This window comes from Nuphar pumila, chromosome 11 (genome assembly GCF_984573655.1).
Source record: "Nuphar pumila chromosome 11, dmNupPumi1.hap1.1, whole genome shotgun sequence".
In the NCBI taxonomy this organism is placed as follows: domain Eukaryota; kingdom Viridiplantae; phylum Streptophyta; class Magnoliopsida; order Nymphaeales; family Nymphaeaceae; genus Nuphar; species Nuphar pumila.
The window spans coordinates 2,774,939-2,791,880 of NC_143259.1; the positions used below are offsets into that span (position 1 = coordinate 2,774,939).

At 40.4% G+C, this 16,942-nt stretch overlaps 1 protein-coding gene across 1 annotated transcript; it reads left to right on the forward strand.

Moving 5' to 3' along the window:
- Positions 1–878: 878 nt before the first annotated feature.
- Positions 879–2,475, forward strand: LOC149821628 (uncharacterized). Its single transcript, XM_089981649.1, has one exon. The coding sequence runs from the start codon at positions 1,154–1,156 to the stop codon at positions 2,255–2,257; it is 1,104 nt and encodes a 367-aa protein (XP_089837775.1). The 5' UTR covers positions 879–1,153; the 3' UTR covers positions 2,258–2,475.
- The last annotated feature ends 14,467 nt before the right edge of the window (positions 2,476–16,942 follow it).

Genomic DNA, 16,942 nt, shown 5'->3' on the forward strand with positions numbered 1-16,942 from the left:
GACCGGGGATGGAGGACATGAAATGGGGATAGAGGTTAAAATCCATCCCCATCGGGGATGGTGGTTCGGATTTTGAAACGGGGCAGGGGTGGAGACCTTGTATCCCGCCCCGCTCCGGTCCACTGCCATCCCTATGTGATGGTAGTACCTTATTTGTGAAACTCGACAAGAGTGTGAAGGTTGAAGACATTCACAATAGTAATATGTGAATGTCACAACAGTAATATGCAAATGTCACAACAATAATATGCGAATGCCACTATATATTTGCAACAGTAAAACACTATTCGCGAATGTCGCTACTATATATATGAATTTCGTACGATATTTATGAAGTTATATAAGTTTTAATTATAAGAAGTTCACAAATTTGGTTATGCAAACTTTGTAAGGTCGTATGAGTGTACTTTTGAGTGAGAGGTTGCGAAGTTAGAACAACGTACCTTTAGGGCATGTTTGATGGCTTGTCCAGGATTGAACGAAATGAACAAAAAAGACAAAACAACATTAGTTATATTCATTTCGTAATAACTATACCAAGTCCAACATTTGTTTGGACCGTACTCAGATGTTGTGTTCCAAATGTTCGTTGTTTGATGATGATGTGGGGACAACTTGGATAGTTATGGATAATAGGTCAGATCATCTGAGTATTTGTGAAATAGGCTCGTCAAATGCAATTAAACAGGGTAGAATTTGGTCGAATATGGGATAAGATCCGATCCATTAACATTCCTACTTGGGTGTATGACCACTGGTCGTGTCCAGTCTAAACGGATCCAAGACGATCCGATCAATGGGCAGCCATTCAGATCAATTATTGGCGCTTTGTACTTTTAATTAGGATAAAAGTTAAGGTGGCGTTCGTCGAAAGGGGAAGACATTTGTCCTTTTGCTATCTACGAACGAACGAACGAACGAACTCAACCAAGGAAGCTTCTCCCTTCCTCCCACGCACGAATGCCTCCTTCAACGTTCTCTTTCTCTCTCCCCTTCCTCTCCTATTTATTATGCTCATCATCCTTCTCTCTTCTCTCATCTTCCTCGTTATCGTTCTTTCTTCTCTCCTCTTCTCTTTTTTCGGATTCTCAGATCGAAAACCGGTGTCCCCCTTTTCACTTTCTCTCTGCGAGCGGGACGTCACATTTCTGCGATGGAAGCTTTGGACTCCGATCGTATCGTTCTCGAGAAGATTAGGAGGCACCTTCTCGGTGATTCCTCGCCTTGCGTTTCCTTTCTCCCCGAAGACCTCTTAGCTCACGGTGGTTCCGATCAGAAGCAGAGCCAGAGCGTAGAAGTCGGAGATCTGTGCGGTTTCCGGGGATTCGAGTCGGTTAGTGATAAGAGAGTTGGGGTACCGAACGATTCTGGCTTTGATCTAGACGATCTTTTGGAAGAATACTGTGGTTCCGAGGGCTCGAGCTCGGAGTCGCAAGTTACCGACGCTAAAATGGAGAAATCGAGAGATTTCTCCCCGGAATCTTGCGGATTCCAGGGTTTGAGCTCGGCATCGGAAATCCTCCAGCCTAAAGCCGAGTTCTTGGACGTTTCGTTCGAAATCGATAGGTTCCTCGCGTGTTCTGGCTTCGATTCTCCGATCAGCGATCAAAAGATCGTCCTCTCGAGCTCATTTGTCAGTGAGGCTCCTCCATCGCTCAGCGAGAACACCGGCAGCGCTCCTCCTCCTCCCGGCGGTGGGGCCAAGCGCCGCCGACCACTGCCTCTGAGCTTACCGCCGGCCCGCCCGGCGCCCGAGGTCGCCGGAAAACGTGTGGACGTCGTAGAGGAGGAGTCGATGAGGCGTTACCGGGGCGTGAGGCGCCGGCCGTGGGGGAAGTTCGCGGCGGAGATCCGGGACCCGGCGAGGCAGGGCGCGAGGGTTTGGCTGGGGACGTTCGACACCGCGATCGAAGCGGCGCGGGCGTACGACCGAGCGGCCTTCGAAATGAGAGGGAGCAAGGCCGTCCTCAACTTCCCGCTCGAGGCCGGCCGCGGTCCGGCTTTGAGCGAGGACGGGGCAGGCCGGAAGAGGAAGAAGGACGGCAGCGACAGAATAGAGGCCGAGCCCGTAGCGATGAAGAAGAAGAGGAACGAGCCTGAAAGCAACGACTCAAAAACTGCCGTCCAGGACGCCGCTCCAATCACGCCGTCCATCTGGTCGAGCGTGATGGATCTGACGGGTGCCTTCTCCGTCCCTCCCTTGTCTCCGTTGTCGCCACACCCGTTCTTCGGATACCCGCAGCTTCTGGTGAACTAGGGCTTCGCGATTCTTCCGGCCGGAAGGTTTATCCCGGCGATAGAATATCCGCGAAGTTCAAAATGAGCAAACCAACCTGGTCGCTTACGCTGAGATGAAAATGCACATATAACAATTCTTTAGTTTAATTAATTTGTTTTCCCTTGAAGGATTTTTGTTTCCTGCATTTCAGTTGTGTGAATATATGATTCCTCAAAATATGAAAAATATTTGACGCATGGTTTAATTGCAGTGGAGGCCTTTTCATATGCCTCTTTTAAAATATGAAAAATATGAAAAAGGATTTTTTGTTGGCCATCTTTCAAATTGCAATGGAGGCCTCACTAGAGGTCAATTGTTTCTAGTTTTCTGTCGGAAAATGGTTCCATAACCTCGCTTTTCCATATGAAAAAAACAGCCTTAACAATTATCTCCTGCCACGTGTTGCATGTATAGCCTTCCCAACCTAAAGGCATGCCCATGTTTGACCTCATAGTGGGTTGGTGCAAGGAGCGTAGACAACCCCATATCTCGTGTTCAAAACTCACTAAATGGTACCAACCAGGCTCAGTGTGGGTTGGTAGGAGCTGTCAGTGCACGTCTCCTACTGGCGGGGCGTTGCGGGTTCAAAACCCAGTGATACGTTGAATAATAACTGGTGGGGTTCTGCCTAACCCCATCTTGCCTTTCGGGAAAAAAAAAAAAACTCACTAAATGGTCCGTCGTTAAAAATACAAAAAGGAAAATCTATGTACACCACTTTTCCTAATCTACATCTGACATGGTAATCTTTCGTGCACGTGGCACCCTAAAAAAGGGGCCTGAACATTAAGATTCATTATACTACAATTTTTTTCCCACAGCCAAAGCTGCGGTTAGGCAGACTCCTTATCAGTAACTCAACCACACCATTGGATTCGAACTTGCAACGTCACAACACGAGGTGGCGCGCACTAACTTGCTCCTGCCAGACAAGCTGAGCCCCTGTTGGTATAGTACTACAATTTTTCTTAATCTTATTAGATGAATATTTTAGACAACCTATTAGATCACCTGCCCTGGTAAACTACCCTTTAATGCATATAGTATCAAGCAAAAAAGAATACCACCTAAAGGTCGACACTTTCTTCTTCAATTCCCCCCAACTAACCTTCAATTGTCCATACTTTTAGTATCCCTCAGCACAGCTTCTTAACTCTACTTCTCTCAATCATGGAAGCTGGTGAATGCATGGTAATAGGGTTGCTCCTTCTCCTTTAATTTTCATCACTTTCTCTCTATTAATTTCTCATCTGGTTTAAGCCCAGATTCTTCGAGTGACAAAAAAGAAAATGGAAAAAGGGAGGAGAGAGAGAGAGAGGGGCGATGTGATTCGTGAAAGCTTTTTTCCATGGGAAAGGGCACATGTGAGTGTTTGTATGAGTCCTCTCTTAATTGGGCAACCTTTCTTAGGAAAAGACTTTTCCTCCTCCCTTACTGAACTAAACGGGCTCTTCAAGATGGTGAGGCTTGACCGTCCGGCTATCTTGTTTGACCCACAATTACCTTCCCAATCAATTCCATAATTTATCATGTCTAATAAATATTACACAAGAGTATGACGGTTTGTTGTCTCGATTCTCAAAGTAACATATAAGCAGCCATTAATATAAACCACTCATGAAAAATCCTTAGGTTTCTCATGACACCATGGGGAAGGGTAAAACCTTTTAGAGGCATGCTTTTATCCATTCATTCATCCAAAGTACCTTCAGCAAATGATGCTTTTTGGCTTTGATACCTAGGGTGTGCATAGTCAAATTCAACAGAAAACTATCGGTGGTGGGCTAGGAGGGAGTACTTATTAGGATTTACAACACATGCATCAAAAACAGGGCCATGGTCAAAGTGTCATCTCTCAGCTTATAATGAGAAGCCTGAACCATAGTGGTGGTTTCTTTTATATATAGAAAAATATTTGCTACTAATTATAAATGAAAGTAAGAAATTAATGAATTAAAAATCACAAGTAAAAGTTGCATCGACTCAATTTAACCACATAGATGTGTTCAACATGGTTTGTTTGCTAAGGATCAAGCCTTGGATCGTGTTTTTTTGATGTAAAAATGCATGTTATCTTTTGAGTTTTGAAATTTTTGGCACATTGTGGGCTGTTGATTGTTAGACCCCTTTAATAACTTAATTACTTGTCATAATCACATCATTCAAAACAAGTTTTCTACTAAACAAACCATGTAGGTCATATTTGTAACATTTGATCTAAAAAAAATAGAATTTTTTGAAGAAAAAAATGATTTCTAGTCATTATAAGTTACTTACCATCGTTAGTAGTCAATATATATGTGTGTATTTTAAATGAGTTTTTTTGGCTTTTTTGTTGTTATTTTTTTTTGCAGTTCTGACCTCATAAGTGTGTTGGGCCTGGACTAATTATTAGAAATCTATATATGGATCATGTGTTTTCAATGAAAAAATGATATTTAGAGCCTAAAAATTTTACAAAAATTTTGGATGGTTGATTTTTTTGAACCTTATAAAACCTCACCCATGTGTTGGAATCAAACACTTCAAGCCTACATAGATCACATCTGTACGGTCAGAATTTAAAAATAAATTAAAGCTCAAAAACCTCATTTGGCAAGTTTTATTTAACATATATGTGTGACTTTACCTATATATGCTCATCTTAGAATCAGTGACCTTTTAATGCAGGAGTTCATGATGTGACTTTGATTCCTGAGATAAACAAGGTGAGGGTCACTGGAAATGTCCATCCTGATACCCTCATTAGAAATCTAAACAAAATCAACAAGCGTGCCAAGCTATGTCTAAGAGATGGGGAAGATTCTGAAGTCAATGATCTACCGAAAAATTATGTGCCTCAAGATGGTGGTAAGCCCCTTCAGACCAAGGCATCTTTGGTGTTGAATGAGTTCAATGTTCTTTTCATTTGAATTGTCAACAATGAAGATCCGGACCAACCGAGGCTCGGCTTGATTGGTAGGAGCAGCTAGTGCACGTCACCTTGTGTTGGGACGTCGCAGGTTCAAAACCCAATGGTATAGTTGTACCCCAGCTTGCCTTAAAAAAAAAAAACAATGAATACTCAAGTCTTGAGTGCCAAAGGCCAAGTTTGTCTGGCCCCTAGGCATTAGAAAATTGAATAATATATGAACTTCCCATAGGCCAAGAGTTCAGGGTTCAGTGATCTAAGATATTGTTAGATCGATGTTTGTTGCCCATAAGGCCTCCGCTCATTTGGATGGGGGCGACTTATGAATGTTACCAAGTTGGTGAGACATCACAAGTTCAAAACTCACTAGTAGCAAGGTCAAAATCGAGTGTACCTCACCATGGGCAAGGAGGACCTCAACTCAAGTCAGCTAATGTACGGTCGGTGATGGAGATTCTTCCCTTGGATTATCCAAAAAAGATCCGTGTTCATTGCAACCACTTGGTTTTATGTGTAAGCCCTCTTTACCATAAATCAGAAGCTAACTTTTGCCAATTGGTTCCTCCTTGTAGCTAAAAATCATGTGGCACCTCAGGTGATGGGATCGAATGGAAGTGTGGGCATATTATCTCCAGAAAATCATAGGCCAATTTTGATATAGGTACTTTTTTTTTATATCTAAAATTATAGAAAACAACCTTTTAAAGGAACCATTTTACTGCCAAAAGACAACTTGCGGTTGACTACTGCTGCAAAAATCATTATGGTGAGTTGGTGACTGTAGAAGAATTATCAAAGGGTAATTTCCACTTGGTTAACAAGGTTTATTTAAAATGTAATTGATCTTTGTCAAATTTAACAAAAGATTGGGCAGTTAGATGTCTTTCTCGAAGTGGTTGGATTTTTTTCTAAGACTTGAAGTTGGGCACATAATTGGAGTTTACCCCATAGAAATAACACCAAACATTTTATTTCTTGAATATCATAACATTGCGAGTAATGAATTCTAAATTAATGGCCATTTGATTGCCCGTTCTATTCATTTGTCTCTATGGACTTTCAGTTCTCGAAGCCATGAAGGGCCTGTCTCTTTCAGCCCTTGGCAAAGTCGCAAAGGGCCTCAATTCTGCAGTTGGCTACCTTGGACAACAAGGCCAGGGAGGCATGAATAAGGGCACATCCATGAAAGTATCCCCAGATGGAGGATTAAGTAATTAATGAAAACAAAATCACTTCACAGTCAGAGCATGTCGGCCTGGAACTCAATGTCATGGGCGTCGGCGGTAAGATTAGCTACCGCAAGGATGTGTCTTATACATGAAAGCAGCAACAGTAATAATAGTAGCAACAGTGATAGTAATGGGGATGACAGTGAAATTAATAGAAGCAGAAGCAGAAGCAGTGGTAGTACTGATAGAAGTTGGAGGTGGAGGAAAGCTCTTAGGATTTGGCAATAACATCCATTCCATATTGCATTAGTTTTGATTGGTCATGCGTGTTTGCTCTCTGTGTGTGGTGATGTGTGCTCTTGAGTTGCAAACACAATAAAATACTTCAATTGCAAGTCACAATCCCTTCATTCATGATTCATGGTTTGAGGTTGAGGAGGGAGATGTATATATTTATCTTGGTGTACATAATGTTGTGATGTATGAATTCATCTTGTTGTACATAATGGTCAAGTGATTTTTTTTTGTTGTATTATAAAAATGCATCATATTGTGAAAAAAATGGAATACTTAGGGGATGTATTCTCTATTGCGGCGTTTATTACAACCCCACTTAAGGAAAGCCACTTTCTCTTGAAAGGGATGCTTATAAGGGAAAGTGCTTTATCGCGGAGAGAGGTGTGAACTAGTTGATGTTACACAAATAGATTACAAATACTCGATAAATCATGACCATAATTATCATCGACATTTGTTGATCATTTTATAATTTATTGCCAGCATATGAATAGATTACAAATAATAACATATTTATAACGATAGTTATTGTTGTCAATCTGAATATATCTATATATCTGATGATAATTATCATCGTCTATAATTTAAAAATATAAAGAATAATTGGTGATGATTACTTATTGTCGTATTTGAGAGTCTACGATAATATCGTTGGCAACATTTAGTCTCGACCATTTTTCATGTGTTCCTATTCATATTACTAACGTGATAAGAGCGACGACTTTATGTCAGCCATTTTCACTATGACATTATTTATCGTGGGGATTTATTATTGACGACGTTAAATTATCGTCGTCATTTTTATGGTCTGTAATAAAGTGTTTTCTTATAGTGTAGTCAAAATACAAAATTTTGTATTTTAAAAAATCAAAATTTTCATCAAAAAGTACGATCCAAGGGTCAATTGTTATTAAATTGACCGTACTGAATCCATCTATGGGTTTAGATTTGATCAAAACAATCACATCAATAAAATTTAAGAGAGGTATGAAGATGGGGATAGGGGATGGGCGGAACCCAACTGCAACAAAATTGCTTCATGTCACCATCTCCTGCAACGCCTTGCATCTTTGCCATCAAACTCCTTGTGTCATGGTCATAGGGCACCTTGTGCCATCAAGAATCCTTCTATAAGTTTATGATCAGATGTGCCACCAAGAGTTCATGAGCCATACTCTTTAAGATAAAACCCATTAGTCTTAAGACAAATTCTATGCTTTAACCCTCTCTAATGCAAATCTTTAAAAAAAAAAACCTAATAAAATTAACCATTTCCTAAAATTGTCATTATCTAGAAATGACTGGACCGATTGCAAGCATAAATAGATGTAGCATGATTTAACTGACAAAAGCCCTCGAGCAATTCCAACATAAGATATCATCACAATTCTACATCTCCACCTCCTCCAATTCCTAGATTCCTTTGAAAAATAATGGACCAGTCGCTTCTTTCAAATAATCCTTCACAACCCCCTCTACGTTTTTTTTTTGTTTTGATAGGCAACTTGGGGTTAGGCAGACCCCTACCAGTTATAGAATGATACCATTGAGATTCGAACTTGTAACGTTCCAACACAAGGTGAACTTGTAACTACCCTATTGATCTTTCCAAATTTTAACATTATTCCATTTCCCAAACACAACATCGTCCTCGCAATAAATTATTCACAAACTTTGAGCCAACAATGCCACAATCCCATGTTGCCATATTTGGCTCCATCGATTAACAGGGTCTTAGATTTCTTTCTTTTTTTTCATGAAGGACGGCTAAGCCTGCCGTAGTTACAGTTGCAGCCCACGATAGTGTAAACTTGTGGTGCACACTTTGCCCCCAAGGGAGTCCTATTTAGGACTAGTAAAAGAAGTGAATTGCCTACACACTAATGTATGTAGGGAATCAATAGTAGGTATGTAGCACATACAACTATAAGTACAGGCCAAGTACTGATAAGGCATTTCCAACAAAAGACACACTCAATCAGTATAAAGATGGGACCACTACTATCTGAGACTTCCGACGTAGCCTGCCGACCTGCCTGGATTTGCGAGGATAAAAATCCTCTAACTTGAGCATATACTGAACACCAGGTTGCTGCCAAAGGTATCTGAAATTCTGAAGATAGCGGGCTACCTGTCTCATCTGTAAAGGTCAGTGGGAGTGGGCGGTTAGCCCAAGATTCTTCCCAGGACACCCTACGTCCTCCCCTTTCTATAAAGAGGCCCCTACCCCTTGACGAACGAGCACACATTCGACCGGTGAAGGATTTTTTCAAACATGGAACAACCTTTCCCCCATTATGATGTGCCTTTTCTAGTCTTTTTTTTTTTTTAAGAATAAAGCTGATACAACTCATACCCTTGGGTTTTGAACTTGTAACGTCCAACACAAGGTGACATGCACTAACTGCTCCTACCAAACAAGTGGAGCCCCGATTGAATCGATGAAACTACTTGTTGAAACTTCAGAATTCACGTACCTCCCTTAACATGGAACCTAACAAGCACAAAACTCGTTTCATGTTGATCAACATTGATTTTATCATCAAACGTATACAATGCAATCTTGGGATTAACCACCACGTTGGTGGTGGTTACCCACGATGTGGGTAACGCTCCCCATGAGTGTGCTCCCTTCCGTTAAACCTGCATTGAAATCAGAGGGAACGGTTATTCAATCGTTCCCATTTTGTGCCTTATAAAAGGGTTTCATGAGTGACCCTTTAGGTAAGCGCAAATACAGAAGTTTAAGGAGGGAAGAGGTCGACTCATCGTCTGCATACGGAGGTCTGCGCTCGTGGTGGCTGCAGACCGACTGAGTTGAAGATCGACCCTCTCCGGCAAACACAACAGCTCCATCAATGGCGGCATCAGGTACGCGCACTTTGCTTTTCTGTTTTGTTTTTACAGGGCCACCGCCATACAGGGATGTCGTTTGAGGCCTCGCCAGAAAACCCCCAGCTGATCCCAACATTGGGTTATGGGCCCACACCCTGCTTCCGCTGCAGGGTGTGCCTTGGGTCCACCAGCAAAGCAGGTCACCGTGGGGTGACGCTGCTGCTGGTCACCGACGACTGTCGTCATTGGACGACAGACTGATTAAAAAAAATTTGTTACCTCTGTTTTGGGGGGTTTCTGTCGGCGAGGACACCACTGGCGTTTCCTTCTCCATCCGCCATTAAAAGGCTGCAGGAACCGTCGCCGACGACTATTGAGTCGCCGGATTTTTTGAAAAGGTCTCTGCGTTTTTGGCCGGCGGATGGCTGCTTTCGCTGGTGAAAAGGTGCCATCAGCGACAACATTGGTCGCCGGCTGACAGACGACGACGTTGGTCGTTGGCAGGTGGCGGCGACCATCACCCTCTGCATATGCGATGAGTGAAACTGCGAAATAGGGTTTTGAAAACCCTATTTCGTATTTCACGTTTTTAACGGGATCCATTTTTTGGATCCGGTATGTACCGGGTCCAACCCGGATAAAGGAACCCCGGGTCAGACCCGGATCTGGTAAGTACCGGGTCCGACCCGGATAAGGTAAATATCGGGTCCGACCCGGATCTGGTAAGTACCGGGTCCGACCCGGATAAGGTAAATATCGGGTCCGACCCGGATCCGGTTAATATCGGGTCCGACCCGAATCCGGTTTGTACCGGGTCTAAGCCGGATCCAGGTCTTTACCTGGTCTAACCCGAATCCATATAACCTCGGGTCTGACCCGGATCCAGATAACCCCGGATCCTGCCATTACCGGGTCCGACCCGGATCCAGCCAGTACCGGGTCCAACCCGGATCCAGTCATTACCGGGTCCGACTCGGATCCGTCCTGTACCGGGTCCAACCCGGGTCCAGATAATTCTGGGTCTGACCCGGATTCGGTTACAGTTGGGTCTGACCCAGATCTAGAAGGGTACCGACACTATGTGGCCTTAACCGGATCAGGGACTGACTCAGCCCCTTTTCAGGACCGGTTCAGAGTCGTTTTTGACTGGTTCTTTCTAGTTTCTCATCGGTTCCAAGATGCTAAGAACCTGTTTTTTTAAATATAAGAAAATATAGGGATTTTTGCATACGATTAGAGGGTTTTTATGAACTTTTGTTCATACTTGACCCGGTTCATAAGGTTCAGAACCGGTTCAGACCCTTGGATGACCGGTTCAGGTTGTTTCAGACCGGTTTAGAGTGCTTTAAGACCGATTCGTGAAACATATGACAGATTCATTCAGTTTTGGAACCATTTTGAAGGTCATATGTCTGGTCCATTTGGTTTACGGACTATTTTAAGATATTATTTTGTATATCCTTCTTTAGGGATGACAATAGACCGAGGCGAACCGGAGCCCCACCTCGCCCCGTTTGGACTGGGGATGGAGGTTAAATATGTGAAGGAAGAAATTCAGAAAATCGTTATATTTTTTATATGAGATCAACGGTACATATAGAAAATGTTACAAGAAAAAAAAGTAAAACAGATTACAACAAAAAAAATGAAAAAACAGAAAGTCGATTATCTTCCCACGATATGCGTTGTGGTCAGCATGGTGATATTTGTTATCTACAGTGTTGGTAACTGCCAGTATGGCTTCTTCATGATATGCGCAAGACGCGGTAACTGTCATCACGGTAGAGATAAGGCAGATAAGGTCAATACTCCCCCTTAAGTTGAAGTCGGCAATTGCATGACGCCTAACTTGGAAATAAGCTTGTGAAAGCGGTCTCTCTAAAGTGGCTTAGTAAACATATCAGCAAGTTGAGTTTTGGTAGACATAATGTGTGGAAATAAGTCCTTTTTGTAATCTTTCACGAATAAAATGACAATCCACCTCAATGTGTTTAATTAGTACGTTGGTGAAAAACAAGATTCACAGTGATGTGGAGTGCTGATTAGTTGTCAAAATGTAGCTTCATTGGTTATGGATGAGAGAAGTCGAGATCTTGCAATAATGCTAGTAACCAAATCAGCTCACAAGTAGTTATTGCCATAGCTCGATATTCAGGACACCATATTTTGCATTATTGATTTCCATGAGATGGGATTCTGACCCAGGAAGGTGAGGTATCTAGTAACTAAGCTACGGGTTGTGGGGCAAGTGGCTCAGTCTGAATCACAATAAGCCAAAATTTGTAAAGTATTACATGAATGCATAAAAAATCTTTTATCCAATGAGACTTTAAATATTGAAGAACTCTGAAGGTTGCGGCTTGGTGTGAAGTTTGTGGGGCTTGCATAAATTGACTCAATAGTTGCACTGGATAGACAATATCTGGGTGTGTCACAGTTAAATAAATGAGTCTGTCGACTAAACAACGTTGTGTTGTTGGATCTCGTAATTAATAGATCTCCATTATCTGGGCTAAGTCGGCATTTCTGGTCCATAGGAAAGTCGATGAGCTTGGCTCCAAGGAGGCCTACATCAAACAAAATGTTCATAATATATTTTCGTTGACTGAGAAAAATGCCAGAAGAAACATGTGTCACTTTGATGCCAAGAAAATACTTAAGTTCCCTTAAGTCTTTAAGGTTAAACCATGTATGAAGAAAATTCTTAATTTTGGTTATCTCCAAGTCATTATCGCGAGCAATAATAATGTCATTAATATATATTAGAATAAGAATAAAGTTGTGGGATGTTCGTTGGGTAAATAAGGTGTAGTCAACTTAGGATTGAATGAATTGAGTGTCTTTAAGAGTAGAAGTAAGCTTCATGAACCAATTGTGTGAGGATTGCTTCAATCCATAAATAGATTTATGAAGTTGACATAGTTTATTCTCTCCTTGGACTCAAAAACCAAGAGAAAGTCACATGTAGACCTTCTCATGCAAATCGTCATGTAAGAAAGCATTGCTTACATCAAGCTGATAGAGAAACCAACCTTTAATAGATGCTAAAGAAATTAAGCACCGAATAACGATTAGCTTTGCTACTGGCACAAATGTGTCATGATAGTTAAACCCTTCAATTTGTGTGTACCCTTTTGCCATAAGTCGTGTCTTGTATCGTTCAATGGATCCATCGGCTCAGTGTTTAACTTTATACACCCAACGAAAATCAATGGGGTGTTTTTCAAGAGGTAATGCAACAATAGACCAATGATTATCTTCCAAAGCCCAAATTTCACTTGACATTGCCTTGCGCCAATGTGGATGTCTCACTACCTCGCCAAAATGTCTAGGTTTTTCATCGGAAAGAAGTGATGAGAAGAAGGCAACATGAGATGGAAGATACGAATGAAAATGTTGAAAATCTCCAATAGGGTAGCGACACTTGGAATAGGTGGGTTGTGGAGCTAATGGTAGACTATGTGATTCAGGTGTAAGGGCCAAACATACATAATCTTTTAAGGTAAGATGGTGTGGATCTAGGTCGTTCAGAATGACGCATTTATGTAACGGGTTGTGAATTGGATGGATCCTACCCCATCTTCAACCTTTGGCAGATCATCCAATCCAACTTCTCTATTCTCTACCATCACATCAACCTCAGGCTTCGCATCCTCTGCTTTTCGAGGTACCTCCGCCTTTGTATAGATTCATTCATCTATATTCTTTACACTCTTCGTCTTCATCTCGCTATTGCCATTACAAGTGATTGCATCTCCAACTTTCTTTAGTCGAGCATTGAGGTTAGCAACTTCAGACTGAGCCAATGGTTCAAACTTATTCACCACTGATTGCACATATCAGTCCCCCCTTCTCCTCCTTAAATGCTTTCAAGATGAGAGACTTGAACGAGGCTACATGCACATTAATCTTTTTTCAGCTTTAGTCATACATTTGGGCTACATTAAAAGTGTTAGTTGTTGCTTGATTGAGCACAAATTTTTGGGTTTCAACTCACTGAGGCTGCATTTTTTGTGGTAAATGTTGGACACCCAACTTTTGGTCATGGAACAAGGTTCCTTTATACCCACTTGTCAAGCTTATTCTGAACTTCATAGTAGAAAGTTTCACCTAATATGTAATTTTTTTCTATTATATTTCAACTATAGCACATGGTGTGGGTGTGGTTCCCTTTGATGAGACTATCTCTTCCGTCATTATTTTGTAATAAACAAATTCAAAACTTTCTACAATAACAAAACAAGGAATAAAGGTAGACACACAATAGGGACAGGAAATAGGCTATTAAAACTGCATTACAAAAAACAAACATAATAGGCTATTGAAAATGAAAAAAAAAACTCAAAAATGATGCATGTGTTCCTTACTCATGTTTATAATACAAGATACTCAACAAATAAATAACAAAATTCAAAAATAGAGGCATACCAATCCTTAAGGAAACAAAGCGACAAATAGATACTCACTGGCAAATGATTTAAACAAAGAAAAAAATGGGATACGTTGTTAAACATGCAAAAATAAAATAACCATGCAATTCTTCTACAAAATAACTTATTCATGTCTTTTTTTCAAAAAAATAACTGATTTAACCACTAAATATATGCTTACCAAAAAAAACATCGTCAATGATTCTAAAAAAGTTATCGATGAAGTGTTGCCGATGAATAGCCATAAATAGTCATCGAAAAATCGCCAACAATATTCACTGAAAATTTGTTGGAAATTTTTTGCCAGGAAAAGAGTGTTAGGGCCACAAAAAACTCTAGTTTATACGAAAATAGCTCACAAATGTGAATCATCACTTTTATATTAACGATGGTAACATTTAATGCTTATACGGACATTCGCAAAATAATGAGATATTCATAGGCAAGATATTCCTCAAATTTACGAAGGTAATACCTTATTTGCAGATATCGACCTGAGTGCGAAGGTCGAGGACATTCACAACACTAATATGTAAATATCTCCACACATATGCAGATCTCCTTTAAGAACATTTACTTAAAGAAGATTTGCGTGATAGCTCATAAATTTTGTACTATATATATGAAGGTAATATCTTATTTGCGAAGATCGACCAAAGTGCAAAGGTCAAGGACATTGTCGTCACACATTTGTGAACATTCTTGATGATCATTTACTTAAAAGAGATTTGCATGACAGTTGACGAATGTCATACTATATATGCAATGGTAGGGATGGCAGTGAACCGGGGGACAACGGGGCCCCGCCCCTCCTCGCCCCGTTTGGACCGGGGATGAAGGTCATGAAACGGGGATGGAAGCGGGGATGAATGTTAAAATCTATCCCCGTGTGGGGATGGAGGCGGGGAGGGACTTACGCTTTCCCCCGCCCCGCCCCATCCTCGTCTCAATCCCCGCCTTGCCCCGCCCCGTCCACAATCCTTTAAGGGTTGACTATAGACCAAGGGGAAACGGGCCCCCGCCTCGCCCCCGTTTGGACCAGGGATGGAGGACATGAAACGGGAATGGAGGTTAAAATCCATCCCCGACGGGGATGGAGGCGGGGGATGGAGGTTCGGATTTTGAAACGGGACAGGGGTGGAGGCCTTGTCTCCCGCCCCGCCCCGGTCCACTGCCATCCTATGCGATGGTAGTACCTTATTTGTGAAACTCGACAAGAGTGTGAAGGTTGAAGACATTCACAATAGTAATATGTGAATGTCGCAACAGTAATATGCAAATGTCACAACAATAATATGCGAATGTCACTATATATTTGCAATAGTAAAACACTATTCGCGAATGTCGGTACTATATATATGAATTTTGTATGATATTTTATGAAGTTATATAAGTTTTAATTATAAGAAGTTCACAAATTTGGTTATGCAAACTTTGTAAGGTCGTATGAGTGTACTTTTGAGTGAGAGGTTGCGAAGTTGGAACAACGTACCTTTAGGGCATGTTTGATGGCTTGTCCAGGATTGAACGAAATGAACAAAAAAGACAAAACAACATCAGTTATATTCATTTCGTAATAATTGTACCAAGTCCAACATTTGTTTGGACCGTACTCAGATGTTGTGTTCCAAATGTTCGTTGTTTGATGATGATGTGGGGACAACTTGGATAGTTATGGATAATAGGTCAGATTACTTTATTTTGGATCGTATGACCCGATCCACACATCATTTTACATAAAAAAAAACATTTAAAATCTAAACTATGTAAAAACTAAAGTGTTTAAAATGTTTAAAAATATTCAAAAAATGTATATTCAAAATCACATTTTACGTTAAAAAACATAAAATGATTTTTTGTAAGATTTTTAACTTTTTTATGTTTCTTAGGTTCTTATTGGCAAAAATTTGGGAAAATAAAAAATAAATAATTTATCAACAAAATCTTAAAAAAATTCAAAAACAAAAAATAAAATTGTGAGGAAATAGATATCAGATTGGATCTTTTAACATGTTTAGTATAGATTTTATCTTTGGATATAGATATTGGATTGGATCTAAAAACATGGTTATGAGTATACTGTAAAAAACATATATGCTATTATACAATTTCTTTAGCGGATTCAACAAATTTCTAAAAGAAATCAAGTTGATAACAGAGATAAATTTTCACAGAATGAACCCTCCACTCAAAGAAAAAATCAATCTTTTGAAATCTTTCAACAATTCAACAAGGGGAAATCCATGAATGTTACAAATTCATCAAAACTACGGAAAAAAAATCAAGCCAAAAACTAACTCTATTTCATACATACTATCATGCTCAACAAAAAACCAACATCATATTTACAGTCAATTCCACCTTACTAGCAAATCATTCACTTTCATTTTTGTGCTCATACAGAAGCATGTCCCCACTTACTAGCAAATCACAGCATACTGTGATCTCAGGCCTGCCATGGGGATTCAGCCTTAGTTGTTCCTTTTAATCGTTCGACAATACATTTCTATTAGAAGGTTATCCACATCTCCACATCAAGCTGGAAAAGCTCATTACCAATATTTCACATCCTAAGCATCTTTATACACCACATTGCATTCACTACTTGGCAAATACAACAAATTTAATATCTTAAAAAGATTCTTTGGAGAATTCTTGTTATTTCTAGGCAGTGATACTGAATGGCAGACCATCTTTATAAATAAAATCAGATTTGAGATTTTAAGAACAAAATTAGATGGAAGAGAAAAATGACAACAATACTCCCATTCTGCTAATATATAAATCATTACAGACTCTAGGTGCAACTAACGCATAATTATACAAACAATAAAGCCAACCTAATATAATCATCACAGAATTCTCTCATTTTGGCTTCATTTGGACCTTCCCAATCATGATAAAAACATAAAAAATAACACGTGATGCAAAAGATGGTGCGAGAACATCCAAATGCTTTAGAACAAAGAGGTAACTTTATATTCTTCTAAAGTTACAGCCAATTCCAAATGAGTCATCTCGA